The sequence below is a fragment of the Scardinius erythrophthalmus genome, assembly GCF_964197995.2.
Source record: "Scardinius erythrophthalmus genome assembly, chromosome: 20".
In the NCBI taxonomy this organism is placed as follows: Eukaryota; Metazoa; Chordata; class Actinopteri; order Cypriniformes; family Leuciscidae; genus Scardinius; species Scardinius erythrophthalmus.
Genome location: NC_138240.1, coordinates 1150524 through 1174525, shown reverse-complemented (window position 1 = coordinate 1174525; position 24002 = coordinate 1150524). Strand labels below are relative to the sequence as shown.

Below are 24002 nucleotides of genomic sequence, written 5' to 3'. Positions count from 1 at the left end.
TCATCATCCGTGCTTTAACGGGAACTCGTTTAATAATACAAATATAACACTTGCAAACTTGCGAATGAACACTTGATGTAAATATTTGTACTGTAACAGGATGGATTCGATATCATGTTACTTTCTTGATAATAATATCGACATAAAAGCGGTCTGGACATCAGCAAACTTTAGCAAACAAGTTTTTATGAATCTTTCCCTATGAAAGTAAATTTCCGCCACATAAGGAAAAAAACATACTCTGGTAAAAATAATTATGACATAAAAATATAAATTATGACATACTAAATTATAATTATGAGATAAAAAGTCAAAATTATTATGACATGCTATGTCTAAAATATGACATACAACGTTGTAATTATGACATAGTAATTCGAAATGAAGATCTAAAAGGGCATAATTATGAGATAAAAATAATGTAATTATGAGAAATTATGATATTACAAGTCATGTTATTATACGTAATAATTTCGACTGTTAATGTCATAATTTCATCTTTTCTTCTCTTGTTGTTATGATTTAGGCAATTAGGCTACTAAAGGATGCTTTATGAGTCTTAACTGGGGTTTCATTCTTTTATTCGTCACTCACACATAAAGATGAAATTTGATCATTGTTGATCATTGTTTCCAGTGTCCATGAATAATAATGATGATGATTCCCATTATATTGATACCAATTCGCAGTTTTACAAGTGAAAAGTCATAAACTAAATATAAAGTCAGAACTGCATGATATAAATTTGCAATTGCGTGTTATAAAAGTAAAATTGTGACATTGATTCTTTTTTTTTATTGATTCTGTGATATAAAGTGATTATTTTTTCCTTAGAATTGGACTTTATAATTAGCAATTGCAAAGAAAAAAAGATAAGAAAAAAAAGATGTCAGAATTGCAAGATATAAACTCACAATTGCATGTTATAAGTCCGAATTGCGAGATATAAACTCGCAATTGCGAGAAAAAAAGTCAGAATTGAAAGATGTAAACTTGCAATTGTGAGATAAAAAGTTGCAATTATCTTTTAAAATGTCTTATTCTGGTGGAAACAAGCTATTCCGCTAAAATATTTGGAATGGGAATAATGGAGAGTGTTGAGGGTTACGTAAAGCGAGTTGCGTAATGCTTTTCCAAGTGACTAGTAAAGTAATGCATTATTTTAAAATTTGCAAATAAATGAGCAAGGGAATTAAGTTAGTTCGGCTACTTTTTTAGGAAGCATTACATTTAAAAGTAACTTTCCCCAACTCTGAATCAGAAATAATGTCATAAATGAATGTACATAGGCGGGTTGCCTTTATTTGAACATGATCCAGCGGGAATGGGCGTGGCGAAGCAAACTTTCCTAAAAATGGCTCCCGTTTTCCCGATAACTCAACAGGATCAGATCGCTCGTGCTAGACATCAGGAGAACACCACACGGGATCCACACGATCTCTGTGTCTCTGATGTCGAAGAATGCTGGATTTATGATCGACACGGTGTGTGTGAAACCTTCAACAGTCTGCACCAACACAGCAAAGCAATCATCATTTTCGTGCGGGTAAGAAAGGCATTACAGCGGGTGTGTTTGTGCTGTGTGCAAATGTCATTCTGACTGTGCTTCTCAAATATTTTGCAGAACTTCTTGTGCTACACATGCAAAGAATATGTGGAGGATTTGGGCAAAATACCTCAGGATATGTTGCAGGTGAGTTTACGTGTCAGTAAATCATGTATTATTTGGACAGAATATAGAATATTGCTGCATATGAGGGGGGGGGGGGGGGGAACTATTTTAACACTTTACAATAAGGTTCATTATGCAACTACCGTGGTTAACATGAACTAAGAATGAACAATACTTCTACAGCATTTATTAATCTTAGTTAATAATCATTTCAACATTTACTAATACGTTATTAAAATCAAAGGTTGTATTTGTTAATATTAGTTAATGCACTGTGAACTAACATTAACAAACAATGAATATTTGTTTTAACATTAACAAAGATTAATAAATACTGTAACAAATGTGTTGTTCATTGTTAGTTAATACATTAACTAATGTTCACTAATGAACCTTATTGTAAAGTGTAACCGAGACAATGTATCTTTTCTCTCCTTCAAATGTAGGAATCGAATGTCAGATTGGTAGTGATTGGACAGTCGTCGTATTCTCATATCGAGGTAGGATGTGTTTATTAATGTTAAGCTGAAAATATGAGAGACTTTTAGAAGATTCTGTTGTTGAAGATAAATATAACATGCAACATGTGTCAAGTAGTTTTTGTGCACCTTTAATAGTCATCAAAACCAGTGTATTCACAACACCCTCTTTATAGCCTTGAGTGCATTTTTAATAATTGTTTTAGTTTTTTTTGTTTTGACACAAAATCATTACACTTTAAAACTGTGAAATATCTGTGAATCACTTTATGTTGTAGGGGTTCTGCTCTCTGACGGGCTATCCTCATGAAATATATGTGGATCCAGAGAGACAGATCTATAAAAAACTTGGAATGAGAAGAGGAGAGACATACATGGATACACGTAAGATTTTAATTGGGATTTCTCTAACGTGTTTTTATAAATAACATGCTTTTTTTCTCTCCTCTAATGCACATTTTGTACATTTCTCCTGCTTTCTATTAGATTAGCATGCCAAAGAATGATTGGTTTGATTAAATGTGTATTTAATTTAATCAGTAGCTATGTTTCCATCTACCTATTTTTACACACATTTTTGGCATATCGCTGGATGGAAACAAGATGCCCATAAATTAAAAAAAAAGTATAATTTGCATAAAAACTTCTTGAGGTGGATTATTGTTTCATCGATAAGAAGACATGCGGATAAACTAAGATGGAAACACATGTACTGAATAAATCCATCAAAAACCTCATGTGCGTCAGCGTCAGCTGTGATTGGATAAGTGGACTAACCAGCGGACCAATGGCATCGCAGCATCTCTAATGTTGGTTTGGTGTTTCTGAAACGCCAGAGTCGAAGTGTGTGATCAGAATGATTTGGTTTAATTCCCTCCAGAAGCGTCTCACACGAGTGTGTTCCCGAACACCAGCATCCGAACGCAAGAGAACATGATTTTGGGGATGGAAACGCTGCTTTATTCGCAAATGTTTTATGCATTATTATTACATTTATGTGCATAGGTTAAATTTGCACATTTGAATGGAAACCTAGCTATCTTCATCTGCATTTGCAGCTTCCAACAGTCCACATGTGAAATCCAGTCTACTCGTCGGCAGTCTGAGAAGTATGTGGCGTGCCATGACCAGCCCTGCTTTTGACTTTCAAGGAGATCCGCTGCAGCAAGGTGGAGCCCTTATTGTTGGCCCAGGTGACGAGTTTTCTAAATAAAATGCTGTTATGTCTATATATTCACCATATCTTAATATTTATTGTTTTATTTCACAGGTCCAGAGGTTCATTTTGCCCATTTTGACATGAATCGGTTCGACCACATGCCGATCAACTGGTTGCTTCAGTTAGCAGGGCTTCACACACTGGACTTCAGTGATCGCTCTAAAATCATTGATATCTAAAAAACAAAATCATGTTATGCCATGATAGACATGCACTCTATGCTTGTAGCTTATACTGCAACACTGCTCACTGTCTGAACTATAATAGCTCAATATCGTTGTATATATAATATTGTTTTTTATATTATATTTATGTTGGATAGGAACAAGCCATTCCACTGCTGAGGACCATTGATTTTATCTCTGTCCTAAATTACAATTTGTTTTATATTATGTCTTGAATTTCAATAAATAAATAAATTGCATATATGCATGCAAGTAAAGCTTTATTTATATAGCAACTTTTAAAATCAGTATGTTTACAAAGTGCTTTACAGAACAGAAATTCGCAGGGAAAAAAACATACACACATATAGAAATAAGATAATAAAATAAAATGCAATAAACATCAATAAAATTCATAAAACACATTCACAGAAAAGAAGAACATATGTCTTATTTAACTAATAGCTAAAATATAATGCATGGAAGAGTTTGAGATCCTCAGTTTGTGATTTACACTATAGCAACCCCTGGCTTCTTAGTGTCTTTCCACCCCTACTGGAGTGAAGCAGATATACACCTATTCTTACACGGGTGTACTTTACACCAGTCCGCCGCAGCAATCCTGGTGCCTTTCACTCAAGTCTGAGTGTGCATCCTCATCATCACTCCCCTTCTCTCAATCTCTTCCTCAAGTCAGCCCTTACCAAACACAATACTAAATTTTGGGGCGCCCCATCTCCATGTTTGTATATATGCGTGCATGTAAGTGTGCATGCATGTTTGTATTTATGTATGTATATGTATGCATGCATGTATGAATGTATGTATATATGTATGCATGCATGCATCTATGTATATATGTTTTATGCATGTATGAATGTATGCATGCATGCATGGATGTATGAATGCATGTTTGAATGTATGTATATGCATGCATGGATGTATGAATGCATGTTTGAATGTATGCACGCACGCATGAATGTATGGATGTATGCAGAAGCAGCTATACAGCTATTCTTTCACTATCTGCATGCATATATGTATATATATTTATATTTATATCCAGATCCATATATGTCCAGTTTAAGTTTCATCCCCAAACTCAAAAGATAAGAAATAAGATATTTGACATAAAGAAAGTTAAATCTGCATATATTTTAAACTAATATATCCCCATTATGCATAAATTCTTAACAATTTAGTCTGTTAACTGTAAGTGTCCCAGTAAGGGTTTTTATTGCTTTTTCCCCCCATCACTTTTTAGTAATCATCATAAATTAGGCATACCTTACCTTTTAGCGTTTCAAGTTTTGCGACATCAACTTTAGATTTGGAACACAACTTGTTTAGACATATGGCTTTGGTTTTCTAACAATTGTAGGATAAAACACTACAATTTTTTTACACTACAGTTATGAGAATTAGATGAAATCATAAAAACACAATACAAACAATCCTAAAAACCAATCTCAGAGTGTTTCGTGCATAGACTGTAAAAAATAGGTTTCGTGACGGGTTAAAGTTCTGCCAGTGCCCGGATGTTGGGCAGCAGGATGGTGGCGCAGTGACGTCACTCGAAAGGCTTTTAGAAACTTGCCTTCCACATACGTCACTCGCAGGACAACTGGCTCAAATATACTTCGGTCTGCAGCGCATGGAGCTGTTACAAGCTGGACTATGCACAATAACGCACTTTCATCGCACATTCCCGTTTGAAACGCCATCTTTGCATGCCTAGAGAAGTATGAAGCGCAAGAGCGAGCGACGGAGCGAGTCGAGGAAAAGACTCTGCGCTTCCCTGAGCGGCCAGACGGAGTCCAAGAGCGATATTTACGTTCATATCACAGGTAAACAAACCACAGACGCTGCCATAATGATCTCATAAAGTAGAACCAACATTGGGGTCATAAAGTAGTGTGCTATAATTCCTGTCAGGGGTTAATTTGGAGCTTTTTTGCACCGAACATCAGACTTAAACTGCTGTTTATATGGAGATTAACGCTGGTTATATATGAGAGTAATTAAAACATCACTGTTAACTTCTAATTTTGCCTGTTCAAGGGCTAAATCATCTTCTTTGTTCTGTTCGCTGATTGTAAATCACTGAAAATGAGTGTAATAAATAGTAAATCAAAGCGAGAAAAAAATTAAATCCTATTGGCCAATCGACGCTTCTCTCCTAGCAACGGCTTGGGCAGCGTGCCAATCAGAGTCGAATGCTCCCTGCTCTTTAGTTTAAATTCTGTGGAGGGAGGAGCCTAATGTGATTGACGTGTCAGCGGTACGCCCGTGAACCAATCAGGTACCGGAAAAGGTTTTTTAATTGCATAAATTATAGACTATACAACAAATGTGCGTAATTACTTTACAATTTAAGTTTTTGGTTTACGTTACAGTCATGAAAATGAGAGGAAATGTGTTTTTAAACAAAGAAACACACTACGAACAATCCTAAAAATAGTTTCTTTTGACCAATCGGCGCATCGAATATTCCTTGCTCTACTGTTTAAATTCTGTAAGGAGGGGCCTAGTTGTGATTGACGTGTGAGCGGTGCGATTGTGAACCAATCAGGTGCCGGAAAAGCTTTTAACTTTGGCTTTAAACGGCATTGATTGAACTTTACTCGGACTTCAGGAGCAAGAGAGAAAGATCGCTAGTGCTGTGTTACGTTATTTACGTTTATATAGAATTAAAGCGGATGTATTGTTTTAGTTTCTCTTAGTTTTTAATTCAAGTTCAACGCGTAAACATCAAGTATTTTTACTTTCTTGTCGCATAATCTCCTATAACACACACGATTTCTTCATTAAGTGTCGACGAAAATTTGACTGTTTTTGGTTGTATATGTGTAAATGTAGTTTGGAATTAGATTAAACTAAACCAAGATTTAAAATAAAATGCACCGGAACGACGTTTACATAGAAACCTGCGATCTGTCAAACTGCATCGAGGTCATTAAAGGTGATGCTCGTATTTCTTTCTGTTTTTAAATGTCCTTTAGTTTTGTGTGCCGGATCAGTCTGTGTGAATTCACTGGGTTTTGTTTTTTAACTCACTTCCGGGACGCGGATTCAAATCTCTCGGACCAATAACGTTAGATTCATCAGATGTGTTTACATTAATGGACCGCGTGGAAACGCTTCTGTTGTGAGAGATTTCAGAATAGTTTGGTTTCCTTCATCATGTGCACTTTGTGTTTTTCAGATCAGCTATATTTTGCTCTTCTTCATCAGAAGGTGAAGAGCTCTCCTGACAGACACTGTTTCTGCATAGATGAAGAGCTCTCCTATGAGAAGTAAGAGAGGTTTACTTGTAAAACACAGTCTATGGCGCATCATTCTAATACACTTAATGCTACATTATCATATTTGATAAGTGATGAGGCCTCTTACATGTTCAAAATCATTGCACACAATTTACTTCATATCTTTTGATTGATAGTTTAAGCTTTTTTAGCAAGAAAATGCCTTTTAGTATAATTGTAAAAACGTCCACCTTTAGCTCGTGGTCTTTTTACTTAGTATCAAATATGGTCGTCAGGCTTTTGAGGAAGGTTTATATGTTCATCTCTTAATCATCATTGCATTGCATTGCATTATATGTTTTACAACTATAGAGCTTTGATTATGAAACTAAGCATTTCAATATAATCTTGCAAAGTCATATTATTGACAGATATTTATTATATGCATTTTAGGAAAGTTTCTGCAATATATATTTTTGCTCAGTTTGGGCCTCTGAATAAAATTAATGTGTTTTTCCTCCATATTCTCACTATATCGTATAATGAGCCATTTTTCTAGATTTTGCAAACTTATGTATGAATGCATCTATATTCCGTATTTATGCATGCATATATATGTGAATAAATTCATTCATTCATTCATACATGCATGCATACATAAGTTTACACATGTATGCGGATGCATTTATGCACATATGTGTGTATTTATTCATGCATGCATGTAAACTAGTTTTGTGTACCACAACAATCGAAAGAAAAACTCACACTGTCCCATAATCAAGACAAAACCCATATTTTTGTTGAGTTTCTCACCATTAGAATAGCCTGTAGTTTCCAGTGCATTGCACCAGATCTTTATCACTGACCTCTTTGATTTTTATATTTGAACAGCTTCTATGCGGACTTTGGCCCGCTCAACCTGGCCATGTTTTATCGCTTCTGTTGCAAGCTCAACAAGAAGCTGAAGGTAATGACGCTTCATTATACTGGCACATAAAATGCAACGTTGCACTGTTCTACTAAACACAGTCTTTCCATGTAAGCATGCAATATCACTTCAGAGATTTGAATGTGTGCTTTTCTAATCCAACAGTCTTGTGTTCATGCAAAGAAGAAAATTGTGTTTTATACCTGTGGGGACAGAAAGAAACAAGCTAATGCTGCGTATTTGATCGGCTCTTACGCTGTGAGTTTCCCAGTCCAACTTTATATTTACTGTTTATTTTGCCTTTTAGGAAAGTGCAATCTTATGAAATGCTCAAACATATTTATAACATTTTTATAGGTAATGCATCTGCAGAAAACACCAGAAGAAGCGTACAGCCTTCTCGTCTCTCAAAATGCATCGTATCTTCCTTTTCGGTAATTTAAATTTATTCCCTACATTATTCATTAAAATGCATATTATTATGAGGTGGTATCAAGTTTTCCGGCACAACAAGTTGCATGTGGACCTCAGGAAAAATAAAAATGAATGGGATGGCCTATTTAAAAAGCAGTTGTAATAGTAAATCTCATTTCCTTTGGATTATTTCTGTTAATCTCTGACTTATTTTTTTCCGTTACATTCACAGAGATGCGTCTTTTGGAACTTGCATGTACAATCTGAATATTCTTGACTGTCTACGTGGCGTTCACAAGGTAATCCAGATCCTGCAGCTTCACCAGACTCGTTCACTATTCCTACTGATCGCATGCTTGTGTTTCAGGCTCTGCACCTCGGCTGGCTGGATTTCTCCCAGTTTAATGTGGAGGAATATGAGCATTATGAGGTGAGTTTAATCTCACACTTCGGATTTAATGCGTCTTTAAAGGGGAGGTTGCGCTAGTGCCGTTTATCTGAGTGAAACGCTTCTGGACGAAGAACAAATGTGGGCGGGGCTTGATTTTGTATGTGAGGAATTGATTGGATGGTTGTGGTTTGCTATTGGCTGATCTCATGTGAGTGACAGGTTGCCCCGCCCACATCATCAGAGATGCTGCAAGAGGAACTTATTCTGATTACAGTGCAAAAAAAAAAAAAAACAATTATGTGCATTTGTTAATTTTGATCTTTAATATTTTTTCCAGCGGGCAGAAAATGGAGATTTTAACTGGATCATTCCAGGGAAGTTTCTGGCTTTCAGCGGTCCTCATCCCAAGAGTAAAATTGAGAATGGTGTGTATGGATTCGCTTGTTCTCGCATTATACAAATACTTTAAAGGATTATTACACTTCAGAAGATGTTCATGTCTTTCTTTCTTCAGTGGAAAAGAAATGAAGGTTTTTGAGGAAAACACTCCAGGATGTTCCTCCATATAGTGCTCCAATGGGGTCCAACGGGTCGAAGGTCCAGATGTGAGTTTCAGTGCAGCTTCAAAGTCTCGACACGATCCAGCCGAGGAATAAGAGTCTCATCTAGACAAACCAGCCGACATTTTATAACAAAATACACATTTATATACTTTTTAACCTGGTCTTGCTCTCGCTGTGATGAGACACACATTACGTAATCAGGTTGAAAGGTCAAGCGTGACGTGGGGGAAGAACAGACCCAGTGTTTACAAAGAGAACGTGCAAAGACTAAGTCAAACCCTATCCTACATTTCTGAACCGGAACATGCGTGACCTTTCAACCTGATTACGTAATGCGTGAAGTTGTGGACGTCCAAGACGAGCATTTGTAGGTTAAAAGTATATAAATGTGTATTTAGTTATAAAATGTCGGCTGGTTTGTCCAGATGAGACTCTTATTCCTCGGCTGGATCGTGTCGAGACTTTGAAGCTGCACTGAAACTCACATCTGGACCTTCGACCCGTTGGACCCCATTGAAGACACTATATGGAGGAACATCCTGGAGTGTTTTCCTCAAAAACCTTAATTTCTTTTCCACTGAAGAAAGAAAGACATGAACATCTTGGATGGCGTGGGGGAGAGCAAACTATCAGGAAATTTTAATTCTGAATGAACTAATCCTTTAACTCTAACTCTAGTCTGATCTGTGTAAAACTGGTCTGGAATGTTCAGATTTATATACATTTGTTCTGTTTTCCTTCAGGATACCCTCTTCATGCCCCTGAGGCGTATTTCCCGTACTTCAGGAAGCACAACATCACCAACATCATCCGGCTCAACAAGAAAATGTACGACGCCAAGCGTTTCACAGACATGGGCTTCAAACACCACGACCTGTTCTTCGTAGATGGAAGTACGCCTAACGATGCCATCGTCAGCAAGTTCCTGAACATCTGCGAGAGCGCTGACGGAGCCATCGCCGTCCACTGTAAAGGTCCGGCACTTAAAGCTCGTTTTATGCACGCTTAAAGAGCATCTATTGTGCTTTTCCTCATGTTCTTGTGTGTTTAGTGTGTAGAGTTGCTGTTTGATCATGAAGAAGCTCCAGTTATCCTCTATATCAGTGTCAGTGCTTCTGAACTCCTGAAACGCCTCCATTAGTCTTGAGTTTCTTCCAGGAACGAACAGAACACGTCACAATATTCCTCATTATAATTCATACGCAGAATAAAGGGGCGGGGCCTGGTTGAGTTAGTTAGTAGTTTTAAAATGGCGGTTATGGTAATTAGGGGCGGGACTTTTCCCCAAACACTCTCGAAACACTCGACCAATCACAACACACTGATCCAGCCGACCAATCAGAGCACAGTTTGCTTTTCAGAAGGAGGGGCTTCATAGAGACAGGAACTAACAGGGTTCCTACTAGGTGCTTGAATTCGACTTTTTGACTTTTTTTAAGCCATATTTATGAAAAGATACTTGAAAGTGCTTGAACTATTGATAGACTAAAGGCTATATTAGAAAATAGTTTAATTTTATTGATGACGCAATCTTTTCTCACCCGTCTGATATTGATATAGAGCCATTTCACATGACTATGAGCGTGATATTGCTCATAAATATTCAAGGATATGATACAGCTTTCATTCTAAAGGTCAATCATATATCAGTTTGAACAAGAAAATCAATATCTTTGTCATAGTATCCTTTTAATGGTTAAAGTTACCACAGCCATTGCATGTGCTGCGCTTTATTAGTACCTTTTATTTATTTATTTATTTTTATCTATTTACCTTTTTGATAAGTGAGATCTCTGATTGTAGTCCTTGAAAACCAAAAAGTAGTGCTTGAAGTCCTGGAATTTCATTTTATAGTGTGTGTACGAACCCTGAAGTAAACAGAGCGTTACTGACAGACTGGGACGAGAGGAGCCGCAACAATGGAGAATATGAGGAAAATAATTATATTCTAGTAGAGGTTAGGGATTAAACAACATCACGACTTTGTGATAGACGTCACAAGCTGAAAAATGTTCCTACACTGATAAGGCCTGCACAGAATCTTTCCTGTGTTGTTGTTTATTGATTTGCATGTAAACTTTGCTTGTTTTACATGTCTGGTTGTTATCAGAGTTTGTACATGTGAAAATTATTCACAGTGCTTGTTTGTTTATTAAATATTTCAGCTAATATGCTTTCAGCTACCAATAACAGTGTAGCTCCATATATTTAAAAGGTTTTCCCCATATAATTCAATATCATGAAGTAGAGATGTTGACCGGCGTAACCACTGTGTTTCAGCGGGTCTGGGCCGAACAGGGACTCTGATTGGCTGTTACATGATGAAGCACTTCAGACTCACTGCAGCCGAAGCCATCGCATGGATCAGGATCTGCAGACCCGGATCAGTCATTGGACCTCAACAGAACTTTGTTGAAGAGTGGGTGATTCTGCAAACGCTTTAATCCACAGCAATGTCGATATTGTACCGGGCAAAAGTTTGGAGTACCAGAATTTAGATTAATGCTGTGCTCACCAAGGCTGTGTTTATTTGATCAAAAATACAGTAAAAATAGTGAAATATTAATGTAAATCATCTGTTTTCTATGTGAATATACAGTAAAGTGTAATTCCTGTGATCAAAGCTGAATGTTCAGCATCATTACTCCAGTCTTCAGTGTCACATGATCCTTCAGAAATCATTCTAATATGATGATTTGATGATCAAGAAACATTTATGATTATTAACCTTTTTTTCCTTCTCCTCCTTGGATTTTTTTTTTGAGTGCCTGGGACTTGTTTTACTTTGGATTTGTTCCCCTACTCCAAAAGCACCTATCACAGACTCTTACTCTACCTGAGCGCCTGGTTGAACTCTTTACAATTCTCAGGAATAAATTACACTTTACTGTATATTCACATAGAGAACAGATGATTTACATTAGAATAATATTTCACTGATTTTACTGTATTTTTGATCAAATAAACGCAGCCTTGGTGAGCAGAAGAAACTTTTTTTCAAAAACAATAAAAATCTTAATTATTCCAAACATTTGACCAGTACTGTATATACCAGTCTAGGCCTAATACTAATTTATACGCGTCTGAATCCAACAGAAAGCAGTCGAGTCTCTGGGCAGAGGGTGATCTGTACCGTCAAAACGTAAATGTGCAGGAAAACGGCTCGAGTAAAACGGCAGTGGCTGGAATCCTGTCCGGAGTGGAAGATATCTCCATCAATGGCACCAACAAGAACATTTCACAGAGGAAATCAGCCTCTGAAACGGTGAGTAACTACACTAACAGCTCAGTTAATGTGTGCATTTGACCAACAACATAAAGTTTGGTCCACTTTGTTGCTTTAATGGCAAATAAGTGCACAATTAGCAAGGAAAATATAATCTGATCACTTTTCTAACTTTAGTTAGTGTGTAATGTTGCTGTTTGAGCATAAACAACATCTGCAAAGTTACGACGCTCAAAGTTCAAAGCAAAGGGAGAGATTTGCTTTTAAAGAAATCACTTTTTAAGGACTACAACAAACGGCTGGTAGGAACTATAATGAGCTTCTTCACGGGTTAGTGACATCACTAACACTAAAATTTGCATAAACCCTGCCCCCAGAACACGATTTATTGATTATAATGACAGAATATGCTAATCAGTGACTAGAAGATAACTACATAAATTCATCAACTAACATTCAGAAATGTCCTGTTGCTTCTACATGCTGTCACTTCTTCTCGAGTCTCTCCATCATTGTCTGACTCCGGTTTGAACATAAAAGACTAAAAGTTTTTGAAATTTTCAGTGCATGTGTGTGTGAGGTAATTGGAGCTGCTAACACACACACACACAAGCTCTTGTAGCTCCGCCCCCTGTGCCGGGAGCAGCAGCTCATTTGCATTTAAAGGAACACACAAAAACAACGGTTTTTGCTCACCCTCAAAAAGTGTCAACTTTAACATGCTATATAAAAATATCTGTGGGGTATTTTGAGCTGAAACTTCACACACACACTCTGGGGACATCAGAGACTTACTTTACATCTTGTGAAAAGGGCATTATAGGACCCCTTTAACCAGATGTGTTGTTCATTTCTTCAGCACACGGAGGAAGATGAAGAGGAGTGTGGCGGTCTCACGCAAGGCGATAAACTCCGAGCTCTGAAGAGTAAGAGGCAGTCCAGAGCGTCCACGGGCTCACTATCGTAAGTTCTTCTCCATTACACCCCTCTCCTGTCCATCACACACACACACACACACGTGTCCATCGAGGCTGACGGTGCGGGTCCACTGGCGCAGGAGCAATCCGCTCGATTCCTGCGAGTCTTCAGGAATAAATCCTTCATAAAGTCATTGTGCTTATGATTTCAGAAAAGACCAACTTTTATTTCAAATTCCCAGGCTTTTTGTGAGCTTTGGTTTTTGTTTTATTGCTACGAAGATACAATGAATGCATGCTAACTGCATTTGAGATCTGAATTAAAGGTGATGTGTAACAATTTAACTCTTTAAAGCCTGAAATAGTAAAAAAAAATCTAGTTTTTTTTAAATGGAACAGTTTATTGAATCTAATATCTAAATGTATCTTAAGATACATCAGGCTTTTATGGCTCATAAAGTCAGATATCGTGAGAATATGAAAGAAAAACAGATTAATTTTATTCAGAGGCTCAAAGTGAGCAAAAATATGGTGCAGATGCTGATATTTATATGAAATTTTGATGCGTATAATGTAAATCAATGAGATCTTTATAACAGTATAGCAGATATTTACATAAAACGCATGTGAATATCAATATCTGCCAATAATGTTTTAGTAAGATTATATTTAAATGCTTAGTTTTATAATTAAAGCTCTGTAGTTTTAAAACATATAATGCAATGCAATACAGAGACGAACAAATAAATCTTCCTCAAAAGCCTGAAGATCATATTTAATACTATAATGCAATATTACTAACAATATGAAAGTTATTCTTGCGTTAACTTGATAAAATCAGGTCAGATTTGACAGAGGAAAGACTCATGAAGCTCGAGCTGAAGGAGGACGTTTGTACAATTATACTTAAAGACTTTCTTGATTAAATAATAATAAATTATCAATCAGACGACAGAAGGACTGGAGGAGATTGTGTGTGTTTTGATCATGTTTATAATTGAGAGACCAGTAGCTTTACAGCACTGAATCCCCCATTAACGTGAACTAGGAAATGAAGTTGAGAAAGCCACGCGCCAGTGGACGTGAACCGCGTTAGACACTCATCGAGTCGATTTCCCCCACCGGATAATCTGCATAAATAGTGGTTTTCCGGTAATGATGGATGTTTAAGTGTGTGTGCATGACTTACAGAGACTAACTGCATGTTTTACACCGTGTCCTAACCAGATGCGACGCGATAAGATTCCAGCGACAAATAATTAGTCTGTCCACGCTAGACGCGACTGCGAAATACGTCAAAATCAATCAAAACCCACAGCCAATCAGAACAGCGTGTGGGCGGAGTCAGCCAATCAGAACAGTGTGTGGGCGGAGTCAGCCAATCAGAACAGCGTGTGGGCGGAGTCAGCAATCAGAACAGTGTGTGGGTGGAGTCAGCCAATCAGAACAGCGTGTGGGCGGAGTCAGCCAATCAGAACAGTGTGTGGGCGGAGTCAGCCAATCAGAACAGAGTGTGGGCGGAGTCAGCCAATCAGAATAGCGTGTGGGCAGAGTCAGCCAATCAGAACAGCGTGTGGGCGGAGTCAGCCAATCAGAAGTGTGTGGGCGGAGTCAGCCAATCAGAACAGCATGTGGGCAGAGTCAGCCAATCAGAACAGCATATGGGCGGAGTCTCACGGCACCAGAGAGTAATCCTGATGGCACTCGCAAGAACATGGATAAGTCGCTACATAATCAAATTCACAAATATTACACCATTTAAACATTATTCAAACACATAGGCTGAGTTACTAAAACAATCTTTGCCAAAGAATACACTTGTTTGTTCACAGTTTGAACATTCTTGTTTCCATTTGTTTAATTTCAAGATCTGAGGTGAATTATCCTCTGTTGCTTTTGCAGCCACAAAGCTGGAGCACTAAATGATATTCAAAGTCACATGACACGCTTTTAACATTAAATAAAGCACATAAACAGCGCCTCAGATTATCATCGCCACACTTTGTGTTTGTTGTTCTAGCGCGACGTCGCAGAAAAATAGAAACCGTTTCTAAACTAGAATCGTCGCGTGTCGCGGCTGGTTAGGACACACACTCTGATTAACATGGAGAAGAGGCTTTTATCGCGGCGCGTGTAGTTAGGACACGGTGTTAGAGTCTTCCTGTTAATGATTGTGCTGGCGAGACGAGAAAGACCCCAAAAGCCTTTTATCACACAGCAGGCGAATGGTAGTAAAGTGTTGCAGTTTTCTGGGCTCGCTGTGGCCCGACTGTTGTGTGTCGTTGAAACGGTAGCAGAATGACGTTCAGGTGAGTCTGTGACATCATCGCCCATCATAACGAACAAGTGGCTGACGCAGGTCCTCATTTCATTCAGTGCCTTTGTTTTGCTTCCACGTTCACTGAGAACGTGTGTTTTGTTTTGTTTTTTAACTAAACCTCAGTTTGGGTCTAAAAGTGTAAATGGGCTCACAACAAAAAAAGGCCGTCCAGCTTCATAAACTGCTCTGACCTTTCTTGTAACATGTTCAGTGCTTTTTTGATGTTCTAACCAAGTCTTGGCTTTGCATGATGATGTTTGATGATGTGTGTATGCATGACGTGTGTGAACTGCGTTGTGTTGTTGTGACACACTGTGGCCGGTTTGCTTTGATCGTCTTTTTCAATTGCACTGTAAACTGGATCTGATCTCGGACAAATACAGACACTGATTGAATTCGATTTACGATCTAAATTTTGTTTGTAGGCTTAAGTTTTGTAATATTTAAGTGTCTATAAAGAGCATTTACTCCGTTTTATCCCGATCCATGATCAAAAATCCTGGTTTTAAAGTGCCCCTATTATGCTTTTTGGGATATTATCTTTCATGTAGTGTGTAATATAGCAGCTGTTTGTGAATGGAAAAAGGTCTGCGAAGATCAAAATTATTATATATCACATAGAAAATGTAGAAATTTCACATAGAAATGAAGTCATTATCTCCCAAAAGAAGGCCGATTCTGAACAGCTGTCAGTAATTCCAGTCTCACTTCCTGTTACAGTGTTGCAATGTAACTAATTTGCATCATGCCCGCCTCTGGTCTTGATTGGCTGAACAGCGTCTCTTAGCTCCGCCCACAAACACTGTAGTTTATCTGAGACTGGAAGAGTTTGGTTTGTGTCGAGAAGACTCAGATTGATTCGGTAAAACACACGCCATCGTTACTGTTCGCATCACTGTGATCAAGAGCTGAGATTCAGATAATGAGCGTTTGCTTTCTGACCAATCACAGCAGAGCGGCTCTCAGAGGCGGAGCTTAGAGAGACTGAATCTTCGATCGAAGCGTTTCAGACACTGAGAGAAAAGAGCTGACGCTGAAGTGGAGATTATGAGGAAACTAGAGTTTTTGACTTTAGATGCATGTAAATCTGTTATGGGAGACCTTGAAAACAACATTAGGAGCTTTAATAGCAAAATAAGGGCACTTTAAAGCACACGGTTCATGTTGTAATGAGGCAGAACTGGAGTGAATGTGGTTTTGCGGATCCGTCCAGTGTGCAGTGATGGGAAAAGGCTTCTGTCTGTCTTCCTTGTCTTGTGTTGTGTTCTGAGTTTCGCCCCTGTGTTCAGATGGCCGCTAGCTTTGCTGCTCTCTGCTCTCTGTAGCGTTGTCTTCTGCTGGATGTTGTTTGGCTTCCCTTCCATCCATTACTGTATAGACGGGGTGGGATTGTAAATGATTTCTCCCGTCACTCTCTTAGCCCTTCTTTGGACTGGAACGCTGTAAGTGTCTCGACGGATCGTCCTTTACAAACATCACAGGCGTCCTGAAAACTCTGACGCCAGTCTGAGATACAGCATTGTTTTATTCCTTTAGGAACATTTCGGTTTGATTTTACGAACGATAAGCTCTATTTTCAGCATTTGTGGCTTAATGTTGAATATATCCAACAATAAATCACTCTTTTAAAGTCCCCCTGTAGTCAATAATTGTATCCCTTAACTCATCTTTGATCTCCAAAATGACATATTTAAAAGTTTAAGTCTTTATGCCTTAAAGTATCTTGAATGTAACTCGACACCCTTGCCTCATTTAGTATGCGCAGTTCTATGAATATGCAAATGAGCCCCGCCTCCACTCACTCACTCAGCTCAGAGATCCACTGGTTGACGATCACACGTTGATCTGATTGGTTACAAGGTAGTTTGTGACGTCAGAAACACCAGCGATTTCAAAGCGTGTTTTTGAGACTGTCTTTGGTTCACTGCAGTTTTAAGGAGGAAATACTCAGCAATGCTGTCGACTTATGAATTTACACATGCTTTGTCTTAAAGCAGATTAAAAACACCACACAGACACAACATTAAAAGCTGGATTTACACCACAGGGGGACTTTAGTAAAATAGAATCAGAAATCCAGGAAATAATTTGCAATGCCAACAAAAAAATGCCGTTAGGTCATAATTATGAGATAAAAAGTCGAAATTATGACTTACTAAGTCAAAATTGACGACATAATTGAAATTGACACAGTTGTATTTTATTTTAAGTAATGAATTCTTTTTTTTTTTTTTATATATATATATATATAAATGTACATAACCAGGTTATTAAGTGACTTTTGTGGCTGTACTTTTTTAAAACTGTGAGCAACCCAATTTTTTATTTAAATTTTGGTCTTAAAAATCGTATATTTTTAATAAGTCATGTATTTTCTGTGGTAATGCACATTATGATGCACATTCTGCTGTCAATAGAGCTTAAAACCTGGAACATTCCTTCAACTTCACTGGAGGATTATTATTATTATTATTATTATGCTTTTCTGGAATCAGATTCGTGAGGTTCGTCTAATGCCTCAGTTTGGTGTGTTGAGTTTGACCAGCGTAAACATGAACTGAGAATATGTCATAAATGTAATGCATTGATCCTTGTGTTTTTCCACTTTGGAGTTTCAACATTAATTCTTCATGTTGATCCTTTAATCTGGCCTTACTTTAAAACACAGTACAATTCAACAATTAATTCGGAAACATGACGTTTAACACACTTTATACAACTGGATAGTTTTTGTACGGATGTACATGTGTGTTTTGTGTCTCTCCCTCTTCATCTAAATGTCTTATGGAGTTTTTCTCCTTGCTTTAAAGCCCCGAGCGAGCTACTATCCCATAAAGCTGCTTTGAAACAATGTTTTGTGGGAATTAATCCACATATAAGATGAAATGGACCATGTTTTATATTAAAACGACGCCAAAATCAATTTGCATTATTCCTATACATTTCACAAAAGCTCTTTAATTCCAACAACAAAACCATAATGATAAAAACAATATCAGATAGCAATAAAATATAATGCATATTGAAGTGTAATCCTCTATAGTTCAAGTTCAGTCATAATCAATGAAGCTGACTGCACAATTATTTCTGATTCATATTTCTGAAGAGATCATTGCTGATAAATGTCTCGTTATGGAATGCGTGAATGGCCAAATCCACAGAAATGATGTTTTTTGCTCTCAATAATCAAGTTTGCTGAATGACCGTACAGATGCACGTTGTATGATTTGGCGGCGGCTGTAGAGAATGCTTTTAAATATTTATGAAATGTTGTTTTTTTTCTTTACTTGCAGGTTGGAAGAAAATACAATTCACACCAAATCAACATCAAAGTCATTAAGGTAACTTTTGCTATTTATTTGAATAAAACTGTGTACTCTGTAATTATATACTTGTTTAAAGAAATACAGAGAATATAACTTTTGCCAAATCTCTTTAACATCATATTCCTTTTTAACAGAGTTATTTTGCAATAACGTATGCGAGGTTGTAAAAGGGTTGCTTTGTCAGTCGAACCCCTGAGATTTTAAGTTAATATAGCAATAATAATAAAATTATCAACATATTCACATTGTCATGTTATGTAGCTAAACAAATAAAATATTTTGCTTTTTTAAAAATTTTGTTTTTACTTTTTTAATTATTTATATATATATATATATATATATATATATATATATATATATATATATATATATATATATATATATATATATATATTTAAATTATTGGTATTTGATTACTGACAAAAAGTAGGGTTTTTTTAAGTTTTTTATTTTAAAATTATTCTTATTTTTATTTATTTAATTTATTTATGGCATTGGTGTTAGATTACTGACTACTCTTTTTTTTTTTTTTTTTTTTTTTTTTTTTTTTAAGATTATTGGTATTCGATTACGGACAAAAAAATAGATTTTTTTTAGCAAGTATTTTATTTTGATTTGTTTTTATTTTTAAATTATTTAAATTTGTAAACATTATATTTAATTAATTTATAGCATTGGTGTTTGATTACTGACTATTTTTTTTATTAATTTTTAATATTTAATTATTTTGATTATTGGCATTCAATTACTGACAAAAAATAGACTTTTTTTAAGCAAGTATTTTATTTTGATTTGTTTTTATTTTAAATATTTAATTAATTATTTATAGCATTGGTGTTCGATTTACTGACAAATAAAAAATATATTTTTTTTATATATATATTTTTAAACCAGTCATTTTTTAAAATATTTATATACATTTTTCATATTTAATTATTTAGATTATTGGTATTCAGTTACTGACAAAAAATATACTTTTTTTAAGCAATTATTTAATTTTGATTTGTTTTTATTTTAAATATTTAAATTAATTATTTATAGCATTGGTGTTCGATTACTGACAAATAAAAAAAATATATATTTTTTTTTAATATTTTTAAACCAGTCCTTTTTTTTATATATATTTATATAAATTTTTCATATTTAATTATTTAGAGCATTGGTATTCGATTACTGAAAACATAAATGTATTTAAATGCTAAATGATCAACTTTGCTATAATCTGTAAATGTCCCTCATGCAGCTCGGATAAAAGGAAAAGGACGCGGGCGTCGCTCGGGTCCAACAGGGCCAGTGGGTGAGTGATTCAATGAGGTTTTTACGCCGTTTTGCATTAAAATCACTAAAGCAACTTGAGCAAAGCTCTAGTGTGATGGTTGACGTTTTCCTTTCACAGCCCTTTACATTCAAGGCTCGCTCAGTCTTTAGGCAGCTTGCACGTAATGGCCTGTGAAACGGACGGCGTGTTCTCTGACGTTAGCGCTGGCTCTATGGCCAACAGTAGTTTCATCAAGCAGTCGAGCTTAAAGCACTTAAAGCCGCACCAGAGGACTTACTCTGCCATAAGTTCCCTGAGCTCAGTAAGTCCCAGAAGCCCGTGTGACCGGGGCTCGTGAACGCTCTCGTCTCCGTCACGCCTCCATCTTTCCTGCATGACTCTGACGGGCTGAGCGTCTCTCGTCTTCGCTTGCACGCTATCACGCTAATCATGGACGACTCGATCGTGATTCAGGGCTGGGCAACTATCAGTCGCATACAAAATAAAAGTCTGTGTTTACATAATATATGTGTGTGTACTGTGTATAATTATTTTGTATATATAAATACACACACATGCATGTATATATTTAAGAAAAATGTGTTATTAATATATAAAATATTTATATATAATAAACATTGTGTAAATGTATATACATGCATGTGTGTGTATTTATATATAAAGTAATTATACACAGTACACACACGTGACCACAAAACCAGTCACATGGGTCACTTTTTTTTAAATTGAGATTTAAACATAATCTGAAAGCTGAATAAATAATCTTTCCATTGATGTGTGGTTTGTTAGGATAGGACAATATTTGGCTGAGATACAACTATTGTAAATCTGGAATCTGAGGGTGCAAAAAAATCGAAACATTGAGAAAATCTCCTTTAAAGTTGTTCATTTATGTTGGTGATTGTGCAGCATTCACTCACAGAAACACGTGTTTTATATATTTACGGTAGGAAATTTACTAAATATCTTCATGGAACATGATCTTAATATCCTAATGATTTTTCGGCATGAAAGAAAAATCTATAATTTTGACCCGTACATGTATTGTCGGATATCCCCGTGCGACTCGAGACTGGTGACGTGATCCAGGGTCTCATTTATTATGTAAACACACACTTTTATTTTGGATGTGATTAGTCGTTGCCCAGCTCCAGTTTAGACTGGATCATGATTGGGTCTGAATGACTTCTCCAGTATCAGTGTCAGTGATCTTGAGTCGGACCCGTTTACTCCTGGATGATCGTGCATCTCTGATCGGGTTTATCTGTCAATATATTTGAGCTTTTAAAGCTGCACGCAGATGCAAAGTTTAAAGCTCTAGTTTTTAGATGTTTGGAATTTATGCTCACCAAAGCTGCATTTATTTGATCAAAAATACAGTAAAACAGTGAAATATTATTCTAATGTAAATCATCTGTTCTCTATGTGAATATACAGTAAAGTGTAATTTATATCCTGTGATCAAAGCTGAATGTTCAGCATCATTACTCCAGTCTTCAGTGTCACATGATCCTTCAGAAATCACTCTAATATGAGGATTTGATGCTCGAGAAACATTCATGATTATTATCAATGTTCATATTTTTTGTGAAAACTGATAGATTTTATTTTTCAGGATTCTTTGATGAATAGAAAGTTCAAAAGAACAGCGTTTATTCAAAAAATGTTATTTTGTATGTCTTTACTGTCACTTTTGATCAATTTAATGCGTCCTTGATAAATAAAAGTATTTTTTTATTTTTTTTTACTTAAAAAACAGCCACAAAAATATGAACATTGATAATAATCATAAATGTTTCTTGATCATCAAATCATCATATTAGAGTGATTTCTGAAGGATCATGTGACACTGAAGACTGGAGTAATGATGCTGAAAATTGACAGGAATAAATTACACTTTACTGTATATTCACATAGAAAACAGCTGATTTACATTATAATAATATTTCACTATTTTTACTGTATTTTTGATCAAATGAAAGCAGCCTTTGTGAGCATTAATCTAAATCGCTCCACACGTGTGACCACAAGAGACGTGTTAATAACGCCAGCTGTGAACGGGCCTCTGAAACATTAACATTAACAGGATCAGAGATTTAGTTTTAATGGGTTTTATCTCTTCACTGCCTTTGCACCCGTGCCTGCGATAGACCATCTCTGTCCAGAAGAAGGAAAGTGCTTCACGCAATGCCATCGGTGCGCTTTCAGAGACCATGGTATCAGATTTCCTTCGTTTCTTCTTCTTTAGCTTCCTTCTGCTTTCTAATAATGGAGCGTCCTCAGCATTTAAAGCATGCGCATGTTGTGTTCTTGACATGTTGCACACGTTGGTTTGGTCTTTAAAGCGTCTCTTGTCTTCACAGTAACTCCATCTCCAAAGCTCGAGCTCCTCTCCTCCGCTGAAACATCCACTCTTTACTTCCGTATGGCGTTCTGGACTCGTCTGAGCGATCTACTATCAACAGTGTTCAACAAGGAATCTGTGTTCATTGAGAAATCTGCATTTTTATTTTATAAAAATTGGAAAAAAGTAGTTTTTTGTTTTGTTTTGTTTTGTTTTATCAGAGAAAGCTTTAAGCATCTGTGAAGTCAGACTTTTTATCCCGTTGTAAATATCATGTGTCATGAGCTGCCTTTGTTATTATGCATTACTAATATTGTTTTTAATACTGTATCTAGTACTTTATTAACTGTAAATGATCGAATGTGAATCATGACTGAAAGCTGTATATAAGCTGAAATTTGATAGATTTTGTTTTTTTTTTACTGTAAATAACGCATATCTTTTATTTTGATGATCAAGTTTAAATCATGATAATTTCACATGTGTATGTATATATATATATATAATGGGAAAGGATTTGAGTCATATCCCTTTCAATAAATCCTTTCTGCAGTTACATTGTGGTTAATGATTGAACGTCATTATATTATAATACGGGTTTAATGAGGTTTGCTTTTGGACACAATTTCTGTAGTAAATAATATAACTCTTCTAGTTATGCTTGATCAGCTCTGAAAGATTTAATTTACTACAAATGAAATATAATTTTTAAAAATCCTTATCTAGCAGACAAGAACAAAAGTGAAAGCCATTGTAATTCAAGACTTGGTATACTTGTTTATGCTATAGTTTGAAAAGCTAAATCAGATGAAATATAACAACTTTACAGAGAATTAAAGCATGCATATCTGCCGAAAACAACAATAATCACAATTCTGTAAAAGAAAATAATAATAATAACACAAACATGGGTTTATTCCTTGACAGCTTCACCATTTAATCCCTAAATAAAGAATCTTCCGTAAATTAAAACTATTGAATTCTTTACCGATCGAGATCAGGGGCCGTATTCACAAAGAATTTTAAGGCTAAAAGTAGCTCCTAACTGGCGAATTTAGGAGCAACTCCTAAAAATAATGGGCGTGTCACTCGTTACTTTAGGACTCCTAATTTTTTTCACTAAGAGTAATTCACGAAGCATTTTAGCCCTAAAAGTAGCACCTAAGTCTGGGACAGCTTAAAAGAAGTCGAGAGGACTCCTAACTCACTAAGACCTATTCACAAACCGCTTTTTGTGGCATTTCACGTTGCGATGTTTTGAGATGCGCATGCGGCGCTACAGGAGCGTCCAATCGCGAGGGAACAATTTTGCTTTGTAGGCATAACTAGGGATGCAATAACGCCACCAACAACAACCAAAACTAGGCTACTCATTGCATGTAAACTAATTGTAACGTTTCATTGTGAATCAAATTAAAATGTTCTTCTCTTTGCAAACGTAGGCAGAGGCATATAGTGACAGATTAATTCAATAATGTTGCAAAGATATTGCATCAATCCATATGTTTCATTAGG

The 24002-nt window shown here is 36.2% G+C and overlaps 2 protein-coding genes across 8 annotated transcripts; both read left to right on the top strand.

Annotated features, from left to right (window-relative positions):
* The first annotated feature begins 1332 nt into the window (after window positions 1–1332).
* On the top strand, window positions 1333–3964 carry prxl2c (peroxiredoxin like 2C). Its single transcript, XM_081348291.1, has 6 exons — window positions 1333–1546; window positions 1625–1693; window positions 2119–2172; window positions 2430–2535; window positions 3210–3344; window positions 3422–3964. The coding sequence occupies exons 1-6, from the start codon at window positions 1355–1357 to the stop codon at window positions 3547–3549; spliced, it is 684 nt and encodes a 227-aa protein (XP_081204417.1). The 5' UTR covers window positions 1333–1354; the 3' UTR covers window positions 3550–3964.
* A 1114-nt stretch (window positions 3965–5078) lies between these two features.
* On the top strand, window positions 5079–23106 carry cdc14b (cell division cycle 14B). Of its 7 annotated transcripts, none has more exons than XR_014029003.1 (17): window positions 5079–5381; window positions 6740–6830; window positions 7671–7746; window positions 7873–7965; window positions 8065–8141; window positions 8354–8420; window positions 8489–8551; window positions 8850–8937; window positions 9819–10049; window positions 11356–11494; window positions 12172–12340; window positions 13161–13264; window positions 15437–15527; window positions 16828–16980; window positions 18832–18879; window positions 20108–20161; window positions 22507–23042. XR_014029003.1 is itself a non-coding variant. In XM_081349973.1 (16 exons), the coding sequence occupies exons 1-16, from the start codon at window positions 5279–5281 to the stop codon at window positions 22507–22509; spliced, it is 1590 nt and encodes a 529-aa protein (XP_081206099.1). In that variant the 5' UTR covers window positions 5079–5278; the 3' UTR covers window positions 22510–23042. The 7 variants fall into 7 exon arrangements, 5 of the variants coding, with proteins under 5 accessions (XP_081206099.1, XP_081206101.1, XP_081206103.1 ...); XR_014029004.1 differs by lacking the exon at window positions 5079–5381 and adding an exon at window positions 6161–6496; XM_081349973.1 differs by lacking the exons at window positions 15437–15527; window positions 16828–16980 and adding an exon at window positions 20261–20444.
* The last annotated feature ends 896 nt before the right edge of the window (window positions 23107–24002 follow it).